Source organism: Natrix helvetica (assembly GCF_964273705.1).
Source record: "Natrix helvetica genome assembly, chromosome: 2".
NCBI classification, from domain to species: Eukaryota; Metazoa; Chordata; class Lepidosauria; order Squamata; family Natricidae; genus Natrix; species Natrix helvetica.
In genome coordinates, this window is record NC_138552.1 from 121,710,613 (window position 1) to 121,727,081 (window position 16,469).

Consider the following 16,469-nt stretch of genomic DNA (forward strand, 5'->3'; position numbering starts at 1 on the left):
TTATGGAAATTTGGGATATATTGGGAAAATTTTGAACTATATCTAAATTGAAGCTTTAGGCTTGACTAAATGACTTTTTTTGTGGTCAAAGTTCACATATGTTTTAAAATCAGTTACCAAGAACAATAGCAAGCATGTTCAATGTAAAAATATTACTGGAATAGATAAGAGCCATAATTTCTGGCGATGTTTTTAAGACTGTATAACAGCAAAACAGACTATGCACAAGAATGTTCTTCTGGAACTTGAAAGAGGTTTAAAGCACTAACTTACCAAATGTTCTTGAAAAATAAAGTACAGGTAGAACTTAATTTATAATTGGAATTACAATAGTAAGTCATGCTGGTTGTTAAGCAGGTCACTACATCACTACCTCCAATCTTAAGACCTTTTTTGTGGTTATTTCAAGTGAATCACTGCAGTTGTTAAATGAACACTGCAGTTATTAATCAAATCCATTGTTCACAATGGGTAGGTTTTGCTGGAAACCAGGAATAAATACTGGTTTCCTACAAAAAAAAGTCATAAACCTTGGTTGTAAGTCAAGTTCTACCTATACTTTTTTTTTTTGAAAAGTTGGTAAGAGCAGCAAAACTGACCACTTCTATTTTGTTTCTTAAATAGGTAATTGCAAGTTATAGCAAAATACAAAATGAGGTCCAAATGGAAATACAATTTTACTTTTTCAAAAAAGCATTTACCTGTTGCTTGTCTGACTTTATTTTCTCCAATTCTTTCTGAAGCTGTTGAAATTTTTCTTTTTCTTTTTCAATTTCTACCAAATGAAGATCTTGAAAGGCCTGTATTGTTCTTTTATGTTCTTCTTCCATTTGGAGGATTGTTTTCTGCAAAGCATCCAGGGCTTCATGCTGCTCATCTTCAAACAAATGCCTCTGCGTTTCTAGTGCAACAGTCAATTCTTCCTACGTAGAATCAAAGATAATTCACAAATTATAAATTGTTCCTCTTTGGGGAAAAAAGAAGCAAAAAGTTGCTACCAGAAAAAGCTAAAATAATTGTTTTCTTCCCCTAAACTTACAGATTAAAATATAATTTAGAGCTTATTACGAAGTATTCTTCCTGTTTAGTTCTAACTTGAAACAATGCAATGATTTATAGTCTATATCACTATGACTTCTAATAGTCTGCATGTTACCATAGATCTAAGTGCACTACATTTTAGTGGTAAACTACCACTAAGCTTCCAGATCTAAGTTGCACAATTCCAGACAACCCAAATTTGGCCCCAATTTTCAACTAGTTGCTTCATAGCAATAGCAATAGGAACAGCACTCATATACACCTCCATAGTGCTTTATAGCACCCTCTGAGTGGTTTACAAATGTCAGCATATTGTTCCCAACAATCTGGGTCCTCATTTTACCGACCTTGAGAGGATGGCTGGCTGAATCAAGCTTGAGCCAGTCAGGATCGAACTCCCAGCTGTAGGCAGTTAGCCTGCAATACTACATTCTAATCACTGCACCATCATGACTCAAGATTCATGTACAGCAAAGTCAATCTCTATTATAATCAGAATCATAAAAATTAAGATAGAACATGTTTAAGATGGTCAGGAGACCTGCCATTACGGCTTACATTATTTTATTCTTTCATGTGCAACAGAGACCCAAATTTCTAGATACCCTAAATAATTGAACATTCAGAACATAGACTTTAAAACTAACTAGGAGGGGTAACCTTCGGTTTAGTAATGGCAATCTGATATGAGAAGGAAATTGAACTTAATGACAACAATGCTATTATACTTAGCATATGAGAATGGTGGTGGTGGTGGTGAAACAGTTGTGAAACTGATTCCTGTTTTAATTATAGCAACTGCTACATATTGATTTGGGTGTACTGCTTATCAAAAAATAAAATATGGAAATGTTAAAATTGCAATTAAAATAATCAGGTAAGCCAACAGCATTCATAATTAAAATTAACAATTAAAATTCTCAGTTAAAAGCCTCTCTTCTGAGGTATTGTATGAGTTGTTATGCCTTTTGGAGATAGCATTCCAAAGAATAGGGGCAGCAGCAGCAGACAAAACTTGACTTTTGAGTCGCTATCAGATGAGGTAGATGGTCCTTAGCAGAGGTGGTATTCAGCCGGTTCAGACCGGTTCTGGCGTACCAGTAGCAGACATTTTGAGTAGTTCGGAAAACTTGCAAATACCACTTCTTACTGCCCCCACTCCCCGCCATTCCCTGTCCTATATTCCCTTGTTTTTCTGCTCAGCTTATTTGCGTGGCAGAGCGGATTGCCGCACCTCAATTGAGCTAAAAAACAGCTGAGCTCACCAGGGCTGACACCGAGGGTGTTCTTTGAGAGCTGCACACTCTCACAGAACCAGTAGTAAAAGTTTTGGAATCCCACCACTGGTCCTTAGGCAATATCCTTAATGTGTCATTTTGACTTCTGGTTTAGCATCATGGCGAGACGGTTGTGGGTAGCGGGGCTCCATGAATACCGACTGACCCTTCTTCGCTAGGAGGCCCTAAGAGACTAAAGTCAACCTGGAGGGATGACAAAGAAAGGAGGGACCCCTTGCTGAACGCAGGAGATTGGTTGCTCTCCTGCTTGATCCAAGGCACCTTCCCGACCAACGAAGAAGAGAGACGGCCATTATGGCCACACCGAAGCTGGGGTAACGAAAGAATACTAATGAGCTAGAGCAGTTCATGAACAGAGGACCGGAACTGAGTGAGTTGATTTTCAACTTCTATATTAGAAACTGAACCTCAAGTAAAATAATTTTTGAAAGACTGACTCTCCAAAGCGCTGAGAAAGCAGCGAGTTAGCACATGGAAATAGATTACAGACCCAAAAGATAAATGAATTTTAAATGGAAGACTATAAAGTTTTAAAATATAGGAAGGCCAGACTGGAACTTGCACTACTGTGAAAAGTGATTTTAATTTGCTGACAATATGTTTGACTACTGGGAGGAATTGTATAAAGAAAAATGGACCTTTTTTAATCATTTGACAATCCCCTTGGTTTTAATGCTGGGATATGGAGCTGAGATGTCACCTACTAGTTTAAAAAAAAATACTATACTACTACATGGTTGAAAAAGACCTTAACAGGAAGTCAGATTTGATAAGAAGAAAGGAAACAAAGTGAAAGGCAAACAACACCTAGAAGGTTGTCTTTTTGCTTTTTGTTCTACATCTATTTGCTTTCTGGCTGTTTGGGAGTAACTGGTGAGCTTTTTGAAGATTTTCAAAGTAGCGTGGACTATAAACAATAGGAATTGCCCTAAAAATCTAACATTTGACTTTGTGGATTAATGAGGCATGGGAAAATTTGGTGGGCCATTCTGAATTATAAATTGTTTGATAGAACATCTTAGAGGCGAAAGAAGAAAAGTTATTTTTTACAAATTTGGATACTCAGAGGGAGTACATTGGCAGATTTCAAGGACTATAAAAAATGTGGATTCTAAGGAACAGTTCCAGGATTGAGCAAATTCTTCTAATATTGGCTTTTTGATGTTCTGAACAATTGGGATATTGGGATTTTGGTGGCGTATTGAGTAACCTTTAGCCCATTAAATTAAAGCAAAATGTTACAACGAGGGAAAACAAATAATTTCAAAAAGAAATACTATTGAAGCTTCAATATATTCAGGAAGCTATGACAGGGAACCATAGGGAGATGAAGAAACGGGGACTTCCGGTTCCGGCGGCTGACGGCGACGGCAAGCTTTGCTCGCCCCGCGCTTTCCCGGTGGGCTCCCCACTCCTTGGGGGGCACAGGACGCCGCGTAGAGGCTCCTGCCAGAGGAGCGGCACTGCGGGGGATCCCCGGAATCGGCGGCGGCCGGTGGGGGCCCCCCGCCTCGCTCTAGGCACCGGGGAGCATGATGGGGGACGCTCCGGCGTCTTCGCTGCGAGGCTGACAGAAGAAAAACACGATCTGAAGGACGCAGTGGCGGTGCGGTGAGGTGACAACTCCCTCTCATCCCCTTCACTAATTTAGGAAAATCGCCAGCAGTTTGAACTTTACTTTCGGCTTGGCTGGAGAAGCGCGACTAGAGGGAGGGGGATTCCCCCCCCCCTCGGACAGGCGGCTGGAAACAATTTTGCTCTCAGCCCCAAGGGAAGGAGGAGGGGGGAGAGCCAACTAAGGATGCCACGCTCCTAGTAATGGCAAATTTTTGAATTTAAAACTACAAAGGATGATCTGGAAGGCTTTTGGGGAACTTTGAAAACTTTGTTATGCCTCCAAATCCGAAGCTGGCAGGGCAAGATGGCACACTTCCATTGTCTTTATGAGCTTTGAAACCTGACTCCACCTTTAAAACTTCAGGCTTCCGGTCTTTGTCTCAGTGCTACTCAGACAAATCTCTTGTTGATTGCTGCCTTTTGAACTCCCTGGAGTGAAAAACTTTACTGCCAGGGTGATTAGAAAAATCCTCTTCTGCTTGGACCTTCTGTCTCCTGGACTCTCCTGGCTGTTTCACCTTTCTGACTGACCAATCTCTGTACTGACTGATCTTCTCACTTTACAAACAATGGCTCCTAAAAAACCACCTCCTGGAAAACCTGGCTTTGCTGCCTCTGCCCCGACATCTGCAACCTCCAGTCCTAGTACACAATCAACGATAACAGCTTTGATGCAACCTAAATCTACAGAGACTGAGTTTCAACAAATGTTTCAACAAATTCTACAAGGGCAAGAGGAAATAAAAAAACAATTAAAAGAGATGAAAGTAGAAATCAAAGAGAACCAGGTTCAAATCAATAAAAACTCACAGAGACTGGATCTTTTGGAGGGTGGGACGGCTGAGATGAGGGAGGGGATGGAGGGGATGCAGAAGGGGAAAAAGAACTTGTCACCCAACAGATGAAAATAGAATTTGAGAGAATGTCCTTTTATCTTAGATTTCAAAATGTGGTGGAAGCAGATGATGAAGACATAAGGGACATTATGACAAGTATTTTGGCGGAATACATTCACAGAGAGAAACAACAGATGGGGTGGGAAATAGACCTGGTTTATAGAGTGAACTCAGCATATGCTAGAACACATAATGTACCCAGGGAGGTACACATTAAATTTCTCAGAAAAAGTACAAGAGATGAGATTCTGAGTGCACAAAGGGGGCAAGAATTGAAATACCAGGACAGGCAAATAACCATTCTGAAACAGATCCCCAAGAAAGTGAGGGAAAAAAGAAAAAGTTACTCGCAGTTAGCGAAGAAACTATACCAGAAGGGGGTGTGGTTCAGATGGCAGATGCCTGAAGGTATGTTAGTATTCTGGGAGGACACAAGAGTTAGAATTAATACACCCATAGAGGCACAGGCCTTTATGGATAAAAACAAAGCACTCTTAGAAAAATCAGATGATCTTACACCAGACACACAGGACACGGGAGGGGCCGGAGCTCTGCCAGCGGGGGGAGATGGGGCGACACCGAGAAAAACCAGATCACAAAAATGAATAAGAAAACTTGCTTGACATAAGTTGACCGAATATATTAATTGAACCTATATGCTGACTATATGTAACTATTTAGTAATGAAATTTTTTGCAAATGTATACTTTGAGTATGGAGGGAGGGGACACCTACCACACATTGCCCTCCGCACAGTCACTCACGCGCTGGTGACGTCTCGCCTGGACTACTGTAACGCTCTCTACATGGGGCTCCCCTTGAGATGCACCCGGAGACTGTAACTGGTCCAGAATGCAGCCGCGCGGGCAATCATGGGGAGAACGAGGTTCTCCCATATAACACCTCTCCTGCGCGAGCTGCACTGGCTTCCTGTGGTCTACCGGGTGCGCTTCAAGGTGTTAGTTACCATCTTCAAAGCGCTCCGTGGCACAGGACCTAGCTATCTGCGGGATCGCATTCTGCCCCATACATCCCTGCGACCAATTCGCTCTCACAGTGTCAGAGGGCGGCGCCCAGGAATAGGGCCTTCTCTGTGATGGGCCCAGCCCTTTGGAATGACCTCCCCCCAGATATCAGGACAACGACCGATCTCCGCTCCTTCCGCACGAAACTCAAGACCCCCCTTTTCCAACTAGCCGGCCTGGCTTAACTAGAACTTTCTAACCTCCCTGGCAATTTTAATATTTTAATATTTTATACGTAAATTCTGGGGTTTTTAACTGTTTTAATTCTTTTAATTTATTGTTATTTATTTGAACTTGACTGTTAAATATTGGTGTTACCTCCTCCATGCTACACTTGTATTTTGATTTCATTGTACGTCGCCCCGAGTCCCTTTGTGGAGAGGGGGTGACTGATAAATCGAAATAAATAAATAAATAAATAAAACATTGCAACCGTCAAAATTTGTATTTACCCATTACCTTTTTCCTTGTAAAATTTTTAAAAAACCAATAAAACGTTGTTTAAAAAAAAAGAAAGAAACGGATGCATGATACAGATGTGAGACTAGGAAACCCTCAGCAAATGACAATAAAAAATGAACAAAAAATCCAGAAAATAGAGGAGAAATTAGAAGAAAAGAATAGAGGAGATAAATCAGCAAACAGATAAAAGATATGGAAGAGATAGTAACATTTTTTAAAATGGAATAGGTACATTACTCTTTAAGAAGTCAAAATATTGAAGAGGACAAAGAGAAAGATCTCCCAGAAGTGATAAAAGAGTTATTGATGGATGCTCTAGAGATTCAAAAACGAGAGGTAGATGTAGAGGCAGATGAAATACTTAGATTACATATGAGTGATATAAGGGGATACAAGATCCCAAGGGAGGAACATGGGAGATTTGTCAAAAGGTCAATGAGAGTTGAAATACTAAAAAGGGCAAGAGATGATGGATAGATACAGTATACTGTACTTCTTAATATGGGATTTGCTTTATTAAGGGTTAGAAAATAGAAGTAGAGATTAGAAATTGGGGAAATATTATGTATACTGCTACATAATATATTATAATTACTATATATACATAAATGTTAGAAGTTGAAATGTATACCTAAATAGCATTATATATTTAACTATTATTGTCATTAGTATTGTGCAAAGTAAATTGACCCAGACAATACACTGTGTACTAAGCACTTATGTATGTCAAAGAAAAAACTATAAATAAAATTATATAAAAATGCGTAATTTTACACTCAAATTGTTGTTTTATCAAGCAGCTTGGATCAAATAAAAAAACCCTTGTCATTGCATCATTACTATACATCTCTTTAAAAGCCTTCCCTCGATTCCTCAGAGATGGACAATTTACATCTTTGAATTCTTAAATAAGCTATTGGAAAGAATGGTTTCTCAAATGCAAATAGATAACTGAAACCATTACCACAGCAGCCAACATGAACAGCCTTGTAAGTCTACTAAAGAGATGAGATATAGCCACTAATCCAATCTCTTATATATAATTGTATGTCCTGAGAGTGGAATTAAGACCTAAAGATGCAACTGTGTGCACATGAGAGAAAAAGGGGTACTGCAACAGATAATCACAGTGCTACTATGATACCCAGGTTGGCTTGTACTGCTAAAATCAGAACTCAAAATCAACCACAATCTTTAGTGTTCAACTCTACCTCATGAACATCTTCATGTTCAGCAGCCATTAATTTACGTTTTTCTTTTTGAACATCAGCCAGCTCTATTTTCAGATTGTCTTCACAAATCTGCAATTCTTCAGCAAATTTTATTGTATTTAATTCTTGAGGCAAAAGCATTTCATTTTCTTTATCTTTCTGAAATAATTGTTCTTTCAGTTTTATCTGTAAACCGTCAAGAGCTTTCTTGTGCTCTTCTTGCAGGAACTTAATTTTAAAAAGGTATGTAGCCTCCAAACTATTCAAAACAGACAAATGTTTTGTTTCCAGCTGCGTAATGTGTGCTTGATTATTTCTCTGGCTATCAGCCACATGAGTCTCTAACCAATTCTGTTGTTTTCTTTCTAATGTAGATTTGAGAACTTCAATTTCGGTTTCCTGGCTGGATATAAGGGACAAAATCTGTTCCTTATGTTCCTGATGCAACTCTTTATTTGGAAGCTCTAGCTCTTCAATATGCTTTTCCCTCAATTTCCGGAGAAGAATTTCATATTCTGTTCTGTTTTTTTTATTTTCTTCCAAAAATCTAAATTCATAAGGAAGCAAACAAAATATATTACCAAAATATAACAGTGCAAGGAACAAATAACATCATAATGTAAAATATCTGGGATATTTTTTGAACATTATCTTAAAATGCTATTTATATTTCTTCTGCCTGTAACTAACGTAAGGCAAAGGAAGTCTGCTTCATTATTTCTCTTATCATCCATCTACTTTTTTCTATCCCACATTAATGTACCAGATTTAATGTACCAGGAAGTATACCTAAACTAATTTTAAAAAACCAAGTCCACTAAAGCTATTGATGCAAGTCCATGAAAAGAAGACTGAAAAGAGACATGACAGCACTCTTCCAATGCTTGAAGGACTGCCAAAGGGAAGAGGGTGATAATGTATTTTCCACAGAACCAGAGGTAACACATGAAACAATTGTTTGCCAGAGGGAGATCAAACCTAGAAATAAGGAGGAATTTCCTGACAGTGAGAATTATTAAACAATGGAACAGCTTGGCTCCTGCATTTGTAGGTTCTTTGTTGATGGAAGTTTTCAAGAAACCTTGGGCAGTGGGTTGGACTAGAAGATGCCCAAGGTCCCTTCCAACCTTATGATTCTAGGAAAGCTTTTTCCATAAAGGATGATATTAGCATAGTAGTCTTCTGCTGAAATCCAAAGATAAAAGATTATTTACCGGTAGTCCTTGACTTACAATGGCAATGGGACTGGAATTCCCTTTGCTAAGCGATGCAGTCATAAAGTGCAACTGTATCATTTAGTGATAGCATCTCTTACAATACCATTTGTCTTCATTAATTGAATCACACTATCTTTAGGCAAGGTACTTTCATGCTGGTTTTCCATAGCCAAAGTCAGCTGCGGGGAAAGATACACGTTTCAGGTCTTGAAGCTGATGTTGGAATCAGGGAGGGAGCCAGCTGGTAAGTGGATATGTCAGGCAGGGTTAGGGAGAGTGTGTGAAAGGCATAGGGAGGATGTACAATGGTATGTGAGAGGTGCTGTGCAGATTGGGAATGACATATAAGTGTCTGCATGGTGTGAATGGGGAGGGGCTGGGTGCGGGTGCACAAGATGGGGCAAACTTACCCCAATGACTTGCAATCTTCCCTGTCATTGACTTTCTGGGGAAGCTATTATTAGAAGTAATAGAAAAAATTACAAACCTGCTTTGTGCTTCTTTATATTTAGCCTTATATTCTTCTTCTAAAACTTGTTTGGCGTTTTTTAATTCTTCGGCCATGAGGGTCTTCATGGAAGATAATTCACTGTTATATTGAGCCAAAGTCTTCTGTGTATTCACTAAACTGTCTTCTAACTGCTGGATAGTATTCTGTTGCTCCTTTAGAGTTTTCTCTAATTCTACAATTAGAGCAGCTTGCTGTTCTTGAAGACAAGTCACTTCTGCTTCTCGAAGGTCAAACTGTCTTTTCCATGTTTGCTTCTCATATTCGGCCTTGTTCTGAAGCTCTTTACGAACTAATAATAATTGTTCTTCAGCTTCTGCTACCAATATCTCCTTTTCATGTCTCCATTCTTCAGCTTCTGCTTTATGAGTCTGTTCCACTTCCTGGAGCAATTTTCTAGTTCTTAATTCAGCTGTATGATCTTCAATTAGTTTATGCTTAATCTATTAAATATTACACAAAATCAATTTGTTGTCCATGTCCAGATTGTCATCATTTCTCTCTTTTCCCCCCTCCCGTTACCATTCGGATACCACAATCCATCCTATCTCCTCCATCAATTGTTCCCTCAAGTCCTGGGAACCATTTAACATAATCATCTCTACAATAAACAATCACAGCCAACTATCAGTGAATAGCATCTCCCAAATCTGCTCCTGCTGTAGCACATTCAGCAGCTGGAGGAAACACCCCACATTCCTTATACCATTTGCTAAGGGCTGGAGCTACTTGCTTAATCTCCCAGTACACGGAGCCAATTCAAGATTTTAGGATTGCAACAAAGAATGCCGAAGGCAGTCCCACAGGAGGTCCAGCAGGCAAATGTCATATTAGGAATTTTATTAAATCTTCATAGGGCAGAAATTGCTTTCTCCACTTTTCATTTCACCTTCCTTTGCATACAACTCGACTTACAACTGTAATTGAGTCTGCCAATTATGGTGGTAAGTCATTATGATCATAGCCACGTCATCATGTGATCAGACCATATTTTATCATTTTTGCAGTGATAGTCAAGCATATGACACGGGTGTAAAACAAACCCATTGTTCATGGGGTGGGTTTTTCCCCAGAAACTGAAAGTAAACACCGGTTTCTGGGAAAATGTCATAAATTGTGGTCATGTGATCATGGAGTGCAACGAATAGTTGTAAAAGCTGGCCAGTTGCCAAGCACTCAAAATGTAGTCATGTGACACAGGTGCGGCTAGATATCGTAACTTTGGAACTGAATCATAAGTAGTTTGGGGGGAGGTCCATTTAAACAATTAATAAGCAACCAGTCATAAGTCAAGAACTACATATATTCCGACTCCTCTTTCTTGCCCTGATAAAAACATAATAACTTTGAGCTAGCTCCATCTTTAATAAAGCCATCTTTTAAACTTGAAATTAAATTACAGTATTTTTAAAAAAATTACTTATTTTTATTTACCCTTGATTGCATAGTAAACACACACCTTGTTGGTATTTTTTAAAAATGGCATAGATTACTATTTTTCAATAATAAAGATAAATACCTAAACAAATTATTTTCCAAAAGCAGTATTTTTGCATTGCTCAGTATATACCTGTTCTAATTCTTCTTTCACATTCTTCTCTTGTACTATGCCGATTTCTTTTTCAGTATTTTTTCTCTTCAGTTCTTCTATTTCTTCTTGTTGTCTAGAAATGGATTGCTTCTCAAGCTGAAGACAACCCAGGTCATTCTTGTATTCATTCTCTAATAACAAGAGTCGTTGTGCCACCTCTGTTTCTATCTGACGTGCAGCATCTTGAGTACTTTGTTGACGAATTTTAGAAATCTCTGAAAATGATGAAATTTTTTAAATCAAAGAAAAGAGGGTTTCATAGACCAACAGTCCTCAATCTTTCTTACAACAGCAACAAAAAAATTGCGATATTTAGAGATTGAGTATATTATCCTTAGGGTTAGGATAGCAGAGGATGGGGAAGAACTATTCTCTGCCTGTTCTGTACTTAAGCCATTAATTGTATCCTTAAATCATTAGTGTTTGATCTTTTTAATTCTTAAGAGGTTTTCTTTTCTTTTAAGCAAGCAAAATTTCAATATAAAAAATACTATATCCCCAAAAAATAAAAAATAAAAAAAATCTGCAAAAAAAATACTATATCCCAAAACTGCGCTGAGGAACCTTCGTTTGCTCCCATATAAAATACTCATTGTAAAATACATATTTAATCTTAATAATTAACCGCTATAGGTAGTCCTGGCCAAACAACCATGAAGGGATTTGCAACCTCTGCTCAAGTTACAAGCCTTGCAGCAGCCCTAAGATCACACGATTGTAATTAGGGCATTTGGCAACCCTCTCACACGATGTGTTGCCAAGCTTGCTACATTCATGTGATCACTATTTGCAATCTTCCCTACAGGTTTCCCAGCAAGTCACTGCTCTGCCCCCTTTGTGTTTGCTCTATGAGGGCGGGGGGGGGGGGAGGGAGGAGACACCAGACAATATTTCCTATACTTGACCTGTTGTTTTTCTCCCATTGCACAGAGGTGATATTGAAAAGGAAGGGATTACAAAGGGAGAGCAGGGACTCTCCACTCTGCAAGGGTGGGGAGGAGGGGAGAGAAAAACAGGTCAGACACAAGACAACACAAAATGATTATAATGGCAAACATGTGAGCAAGGGACACTGCAAAGGTCATAAGTGTGAGCATTGGTTGTAAACTTATTTCTTCAGCATCATCGTAACTTCAACTGATTCTGAACAAGCCAGTCAATAAGTGAGATCTTCCTCTACAATATATGACTACTGGCTAAGTGGATAATCAATTATTTATCTTTGACATTTGATGTAAAATGTGCCGATTTATAGTGTAGAGGTTTTTCTTTTAAATCTGTAACAAATCAGGGCATTAAAACCCCAGCTTTCTTATGAAACAGTCTTTTACCTTTGAGGTGTTCTTCTGAAATTTTTGCATGGAGCTGTTCAAGATGTAAACAATGTTTCTTTTTCAGTTGTTCTATTTCAGAAGTATATCTATCTGAGAGCTCCAATTTCAGCTTTATAATATTCTCTTGGTACTGGAGTGTGAGAGTAGATCTTAATAACTCAATCTCATGTAAATGTTTTTTATCCAAACGCAGTTGTAAAGAACGAAGTTCTTCCTAGAGTGAAAAAGTAAGAGAAATGTATTAAGATTAGGAAATTTAACTTTCAATGTAATTTAAGTATTTTGCACTATTTTATACATTACCACAATATATACTCTTGGTTAAAGTGCAATATTATACTAAAATATGCAGATGACATTTTACAACATGACAATCCGGTTGAGGAAGCTAAATCTTCATAAAGAAAATGAGAACTGAACAAGCGTTAAGTATAGCATTGGTTTTAACAACTGGAGTATTAATGCAAACAAAGTCAAAGGGCAGAAATGAATAAAATAATTCAAGGAAAAAATATTCAATGATAATGATTTTAGAACACAAGTAAAATATTCAAAGTGATTAATTTATAGTGAATTATCTTTTTTTTAAAGATTTTAAAAGAATATGAAAATAGCATAAGCATTAAAATTGTCTTTTTACACATTTAAAAATTTGAGAAAAATGTTTTAGAGCAGTTTTAAAGTGGTAAAATTATATATTTATTTTCTTCAAAAAATATTTTTTTTCCTGTGAATAAAAACATTTATTTGAATTGCGTAGTTCAAAACTACAGAATTTTAAGCATGCAGAAGGAAATGATTTTTCAAGTCACATTTAAATTAAAAATGGATTGCTAAGGCCTGACCAATGAATAGAAACAGAATTCAAAGAAAATTCAATTCAGCCATTCAACATAGCTCAGGAACAAAGAGGGCTGCCCTGCTTCTCTAATGTGAGCTCTGGAAAGATCTGCAGCGATCCACAGCTTGAGTAAGCAGAGAAGGCCATTCCGTTTCTGGGCCATGTGGCACAACCCTGGAAGCAGCTGCCATTTTTGGAGTGCCTGCAATTCAGTGCAGCCCCCCCCCCCCCCCCAATGGCAACCACTTTTGAAACTATGTCATGCGACCCAGGAACATAGCAGCTTGCCCTTCTTCCCTAACCCAAGCTTTGGAGATCTTTGAAAGCTAAGTGTGTGATGAATGATGCAAGGTGAGGAGGGTCTGGGATCCAATGGGGTGGGAAGCAGGCCCAAGGCTTGTAGGGACTCTAAGGGGTGGGAAGTAGAGCACAGAATGCTTCAGTGGGTAGGGGAAGCCTCCAGAGTCCTGGCATGTGTCCTTTACTAGTCCTCCCAGTGCATTGGGAAGAGTAGGGAGGGGGATCGCAAGCACATGGATGCTTCACTTAATGGCTGTCATGTCTTCTGACTGTAATGGGCAAGTTCCATCAAGGTTATCAGTCAAATACTATCTGTAATTCAACTGTTGACTATTCAACCTAACCATTTAAAACAGAAACAAGAACACTCTTTTCTAACTTCAGTAATAGGCAGCCTGCAAGTGGGAAGCTCCACTGTAAGGGCATGTTGTCAGCAAATCGTACCCTGAAATCTTTACTCTATAGAAATCAGGTAGTATGGAGGAGCTAAATAACTTTCATATACTATTTATTGCTTGGTAACTGACCTTATAGTGCTCCAATTGCTGAGTTAACTGCTCAAACAAATCCAATCTCTCTCTTTCTGTCATTTCTTCCAATAGCGTAATAGAAGGGCTATATAAAATATATGGAATAATTCAGAAAAATAACTTTAGCTAGTATTCTTTTAAGAACAGAATAATTTAAAATTTCTGAATTACAATCTGAGAGAATCTTAAAATCCTCACATATGTATCAATATTGTAACCTATGATGAATTAAATAAGAAAATACTAGCATGAAGTAAAGCTATATGGATTTCCTAATTCATGTTCATTGATCATAGTTAGAAGACACAAGTGTTAGTAACATACAGCTAATTTCACACTAAGTGCTCAGTAAAATTCTAAAATTCTAATATCTGTAGAATAGAGGAATAACTGCTCAAGATTCCCTTGAACAGCTATTCTCGTATAAGCTGGAATCATAGTACCTTTTCCTATTCTTAGTGAACATGGCTAACTAAAAAGTTTTCTTTAACAATATATTAAAATAATTACTATATTCATCCTAAACTAGGATTTAAGGCTTACTGAGGTGGAACCAACAGCAGAATAGCAATATTAAATTATTAGCTTCACCCAAATTCCATATCTTGTTCTTGTGATTTTTCCATCTCCTCTATGGAATAATCTTTTACTTCTTGCAATCTCTGATGCAACATTGTTAATTCTTCTCTGTAATTTTCTTCCACAGATTTTAATTTCTGTTCAAAATAAAGTCTTAGTTGTTCCAACTCAATTTCATGTTCAGTCTTTTTTTTATCCCATTTAAGTTGATAATCTTTTTTTAGATATTCCAGTTCTTCCACATGTGAGGTACGAGCAAGCAGCTGTATTTTCAGTTCTGATGGGTAAAAAATATTGTTCACTTTAAATATATTAATTCAGCTGATTTTTTTTAAATGCAATCCCTATATTATTAAGGTTTCAATACTGAATGCAAACACTACCGAAAACAATGGAACTTAATTCTGAATATGGAGATCTCATTACAAAAACATGCATTTCCATTCTATGCACATCTATGCAAAAGATCTCACTGAATTCAGTAGGATACTCTGTGTGTGTGTGTGTGTGTGTGTATACGTACGTACGTACGTACGTACGTACATACATACATACATACATACATACATACATACATACATACATATATATATATATATGTTGCATTTGTGCTGATAAATAAATAAAGGGAGACTAGTATAGATCTATTTCAAGCTATTTAGCTCTCATCAACTATACATACCCTTCCTGGGAATTAGTTTGGTGGCTAACACATCTGCCTGATATGTAATACAGCCCAGGTTCAATTCCCAGTAAGAGTATGGCTAGCTGATGAGAGCTAAATAACTTGAAATAGATGTATACTAGTCTCCCTTTATTCATTTATCAGCACAAATGCAACACAAAGGCAACAGAAATAAATGGCTTTCTGCCTGGATGGCTCCTAGGGTGAGCCAAAAGACAGAAAAGGGAAGCAGTATGCTGTTTTTCATCAGTTTTTTTCTTTAAAAAGCCTTGTTCTATCTTGCAAATTTGAATTTTACAGGATGCCAATGATTGCTTAATTAACTCAAATCTATACTCTACATCCCAAATGATAACCTGACACCCATTTTTAACTTTTTTTCATTTCTTCATTTGCCTGCAATGCTTTCTGGGCAAATAATAATAAACACTTATTCTTTCTATGGTATAACTATATTGCACTGTACAAAATTATGGGACCAGAACAAGAACTAAAGTTGCAAAATTAAATTTATATATATAAATTTATTTATCAGTACAAATACAACATACATACATACATACATACATATATATACACACACATACATACATACATACATACATACACACACATACACACACACACACACAAACTCTATTTGACTATTTATTTAAAATGAATTTTTAGAAGGGCTTTGGGGATAACATGTAATATAAGGTTACAAGTAGCACCTCTGCATTAAGTTAGAAAACCAGATTGGAGTCTCGTAACCTATGATGAATTAGTTGTGCAATTCCAACTAATAAAGGTATAGTAATTCTATTATGCTCTATCAGATGCTTAAAAGAGAGTTCCTAAAGAAGGAAAGAAATGTCTTATTGAATTTCTTTAAATTCTCTACGTAAAAAAATGCACTTGTAGGCATGATCTACAAAACTACAAACCAAGTCAAGGCTAAGTATACTTTAATTACTGTATAGAAAGTTACTGGAGGTGTACTTTAGGTCCTTATTATTTGAATAAATACCAGATTTTGAGATCTCACGACACAAATGCTTAGTATCATTCTTGAATTGATTCTATCAAGTTAAATAAATCAAAACAATGTCATGATTAATACATCTTGTATTATATCTGTCCAATTAACTTTCTTGGGAGAATTCTCTATCTATGGAAGTATTACTGAATAGTTTTGCTTTGTGCAATTACAGCATCAAGTGCTCTTTAAAAGGTTTGTTTTGTTTGTTTGTTTATTTGGATTTATATGCCGCCCTTCTCCAAAAGGACTCAGGGCGGCGTACAACATTAAAAAACACACATCCCAAAAGTTAAAAAAAATTAAATCCATATCC

At 37.4% G+C, this 16,469-nt stretch overlaps 1 protein-coding gene across 4 annotated transcripts in view; it reads right to left on the reverse strand.

The window, feature by feature from the left end:
* The window catches only part of PCNT (pericentrin), a 140,674-nt gene that overhangs the window by 112,314 nt on the left and 11,891 nt on the right, over positions 1-16,469 (reverse strand). For all 4 annotated transcript variants that reach the window (XM_081943489.1, XM_081943488.1, XM_081943490.1 and 1 more), the window contains exons 8-14: positions 14,463-14,727; positions 13,869-13,956; positions 12,198-12,414; positions 10,846-11,081; positions 9,255-9,718; positions 7,551-8,097; positions 702-923 (exon numbers count right to left, since the gene is read on the reverse strand). In XM_081943489.1, the coding sequence (XP_081799615.1) occupies positions 702-923; positions 7,551-8,097; positions 9,255-9,718; positions 10,846-11,081; positions 12,198-12,414; positions 13,869-13,956; positions 14,463-14,727 (2,039 nt within the window). The remainder of the gene's footprint in view (positions 1-701; positions 924-7,550; positions 8,098-9,254; positions 9,719-10,845; positions 11,082-12,197; positions 12,415-13,868; positions 13,957-14,462; positions 14,728-16,469) is intronic.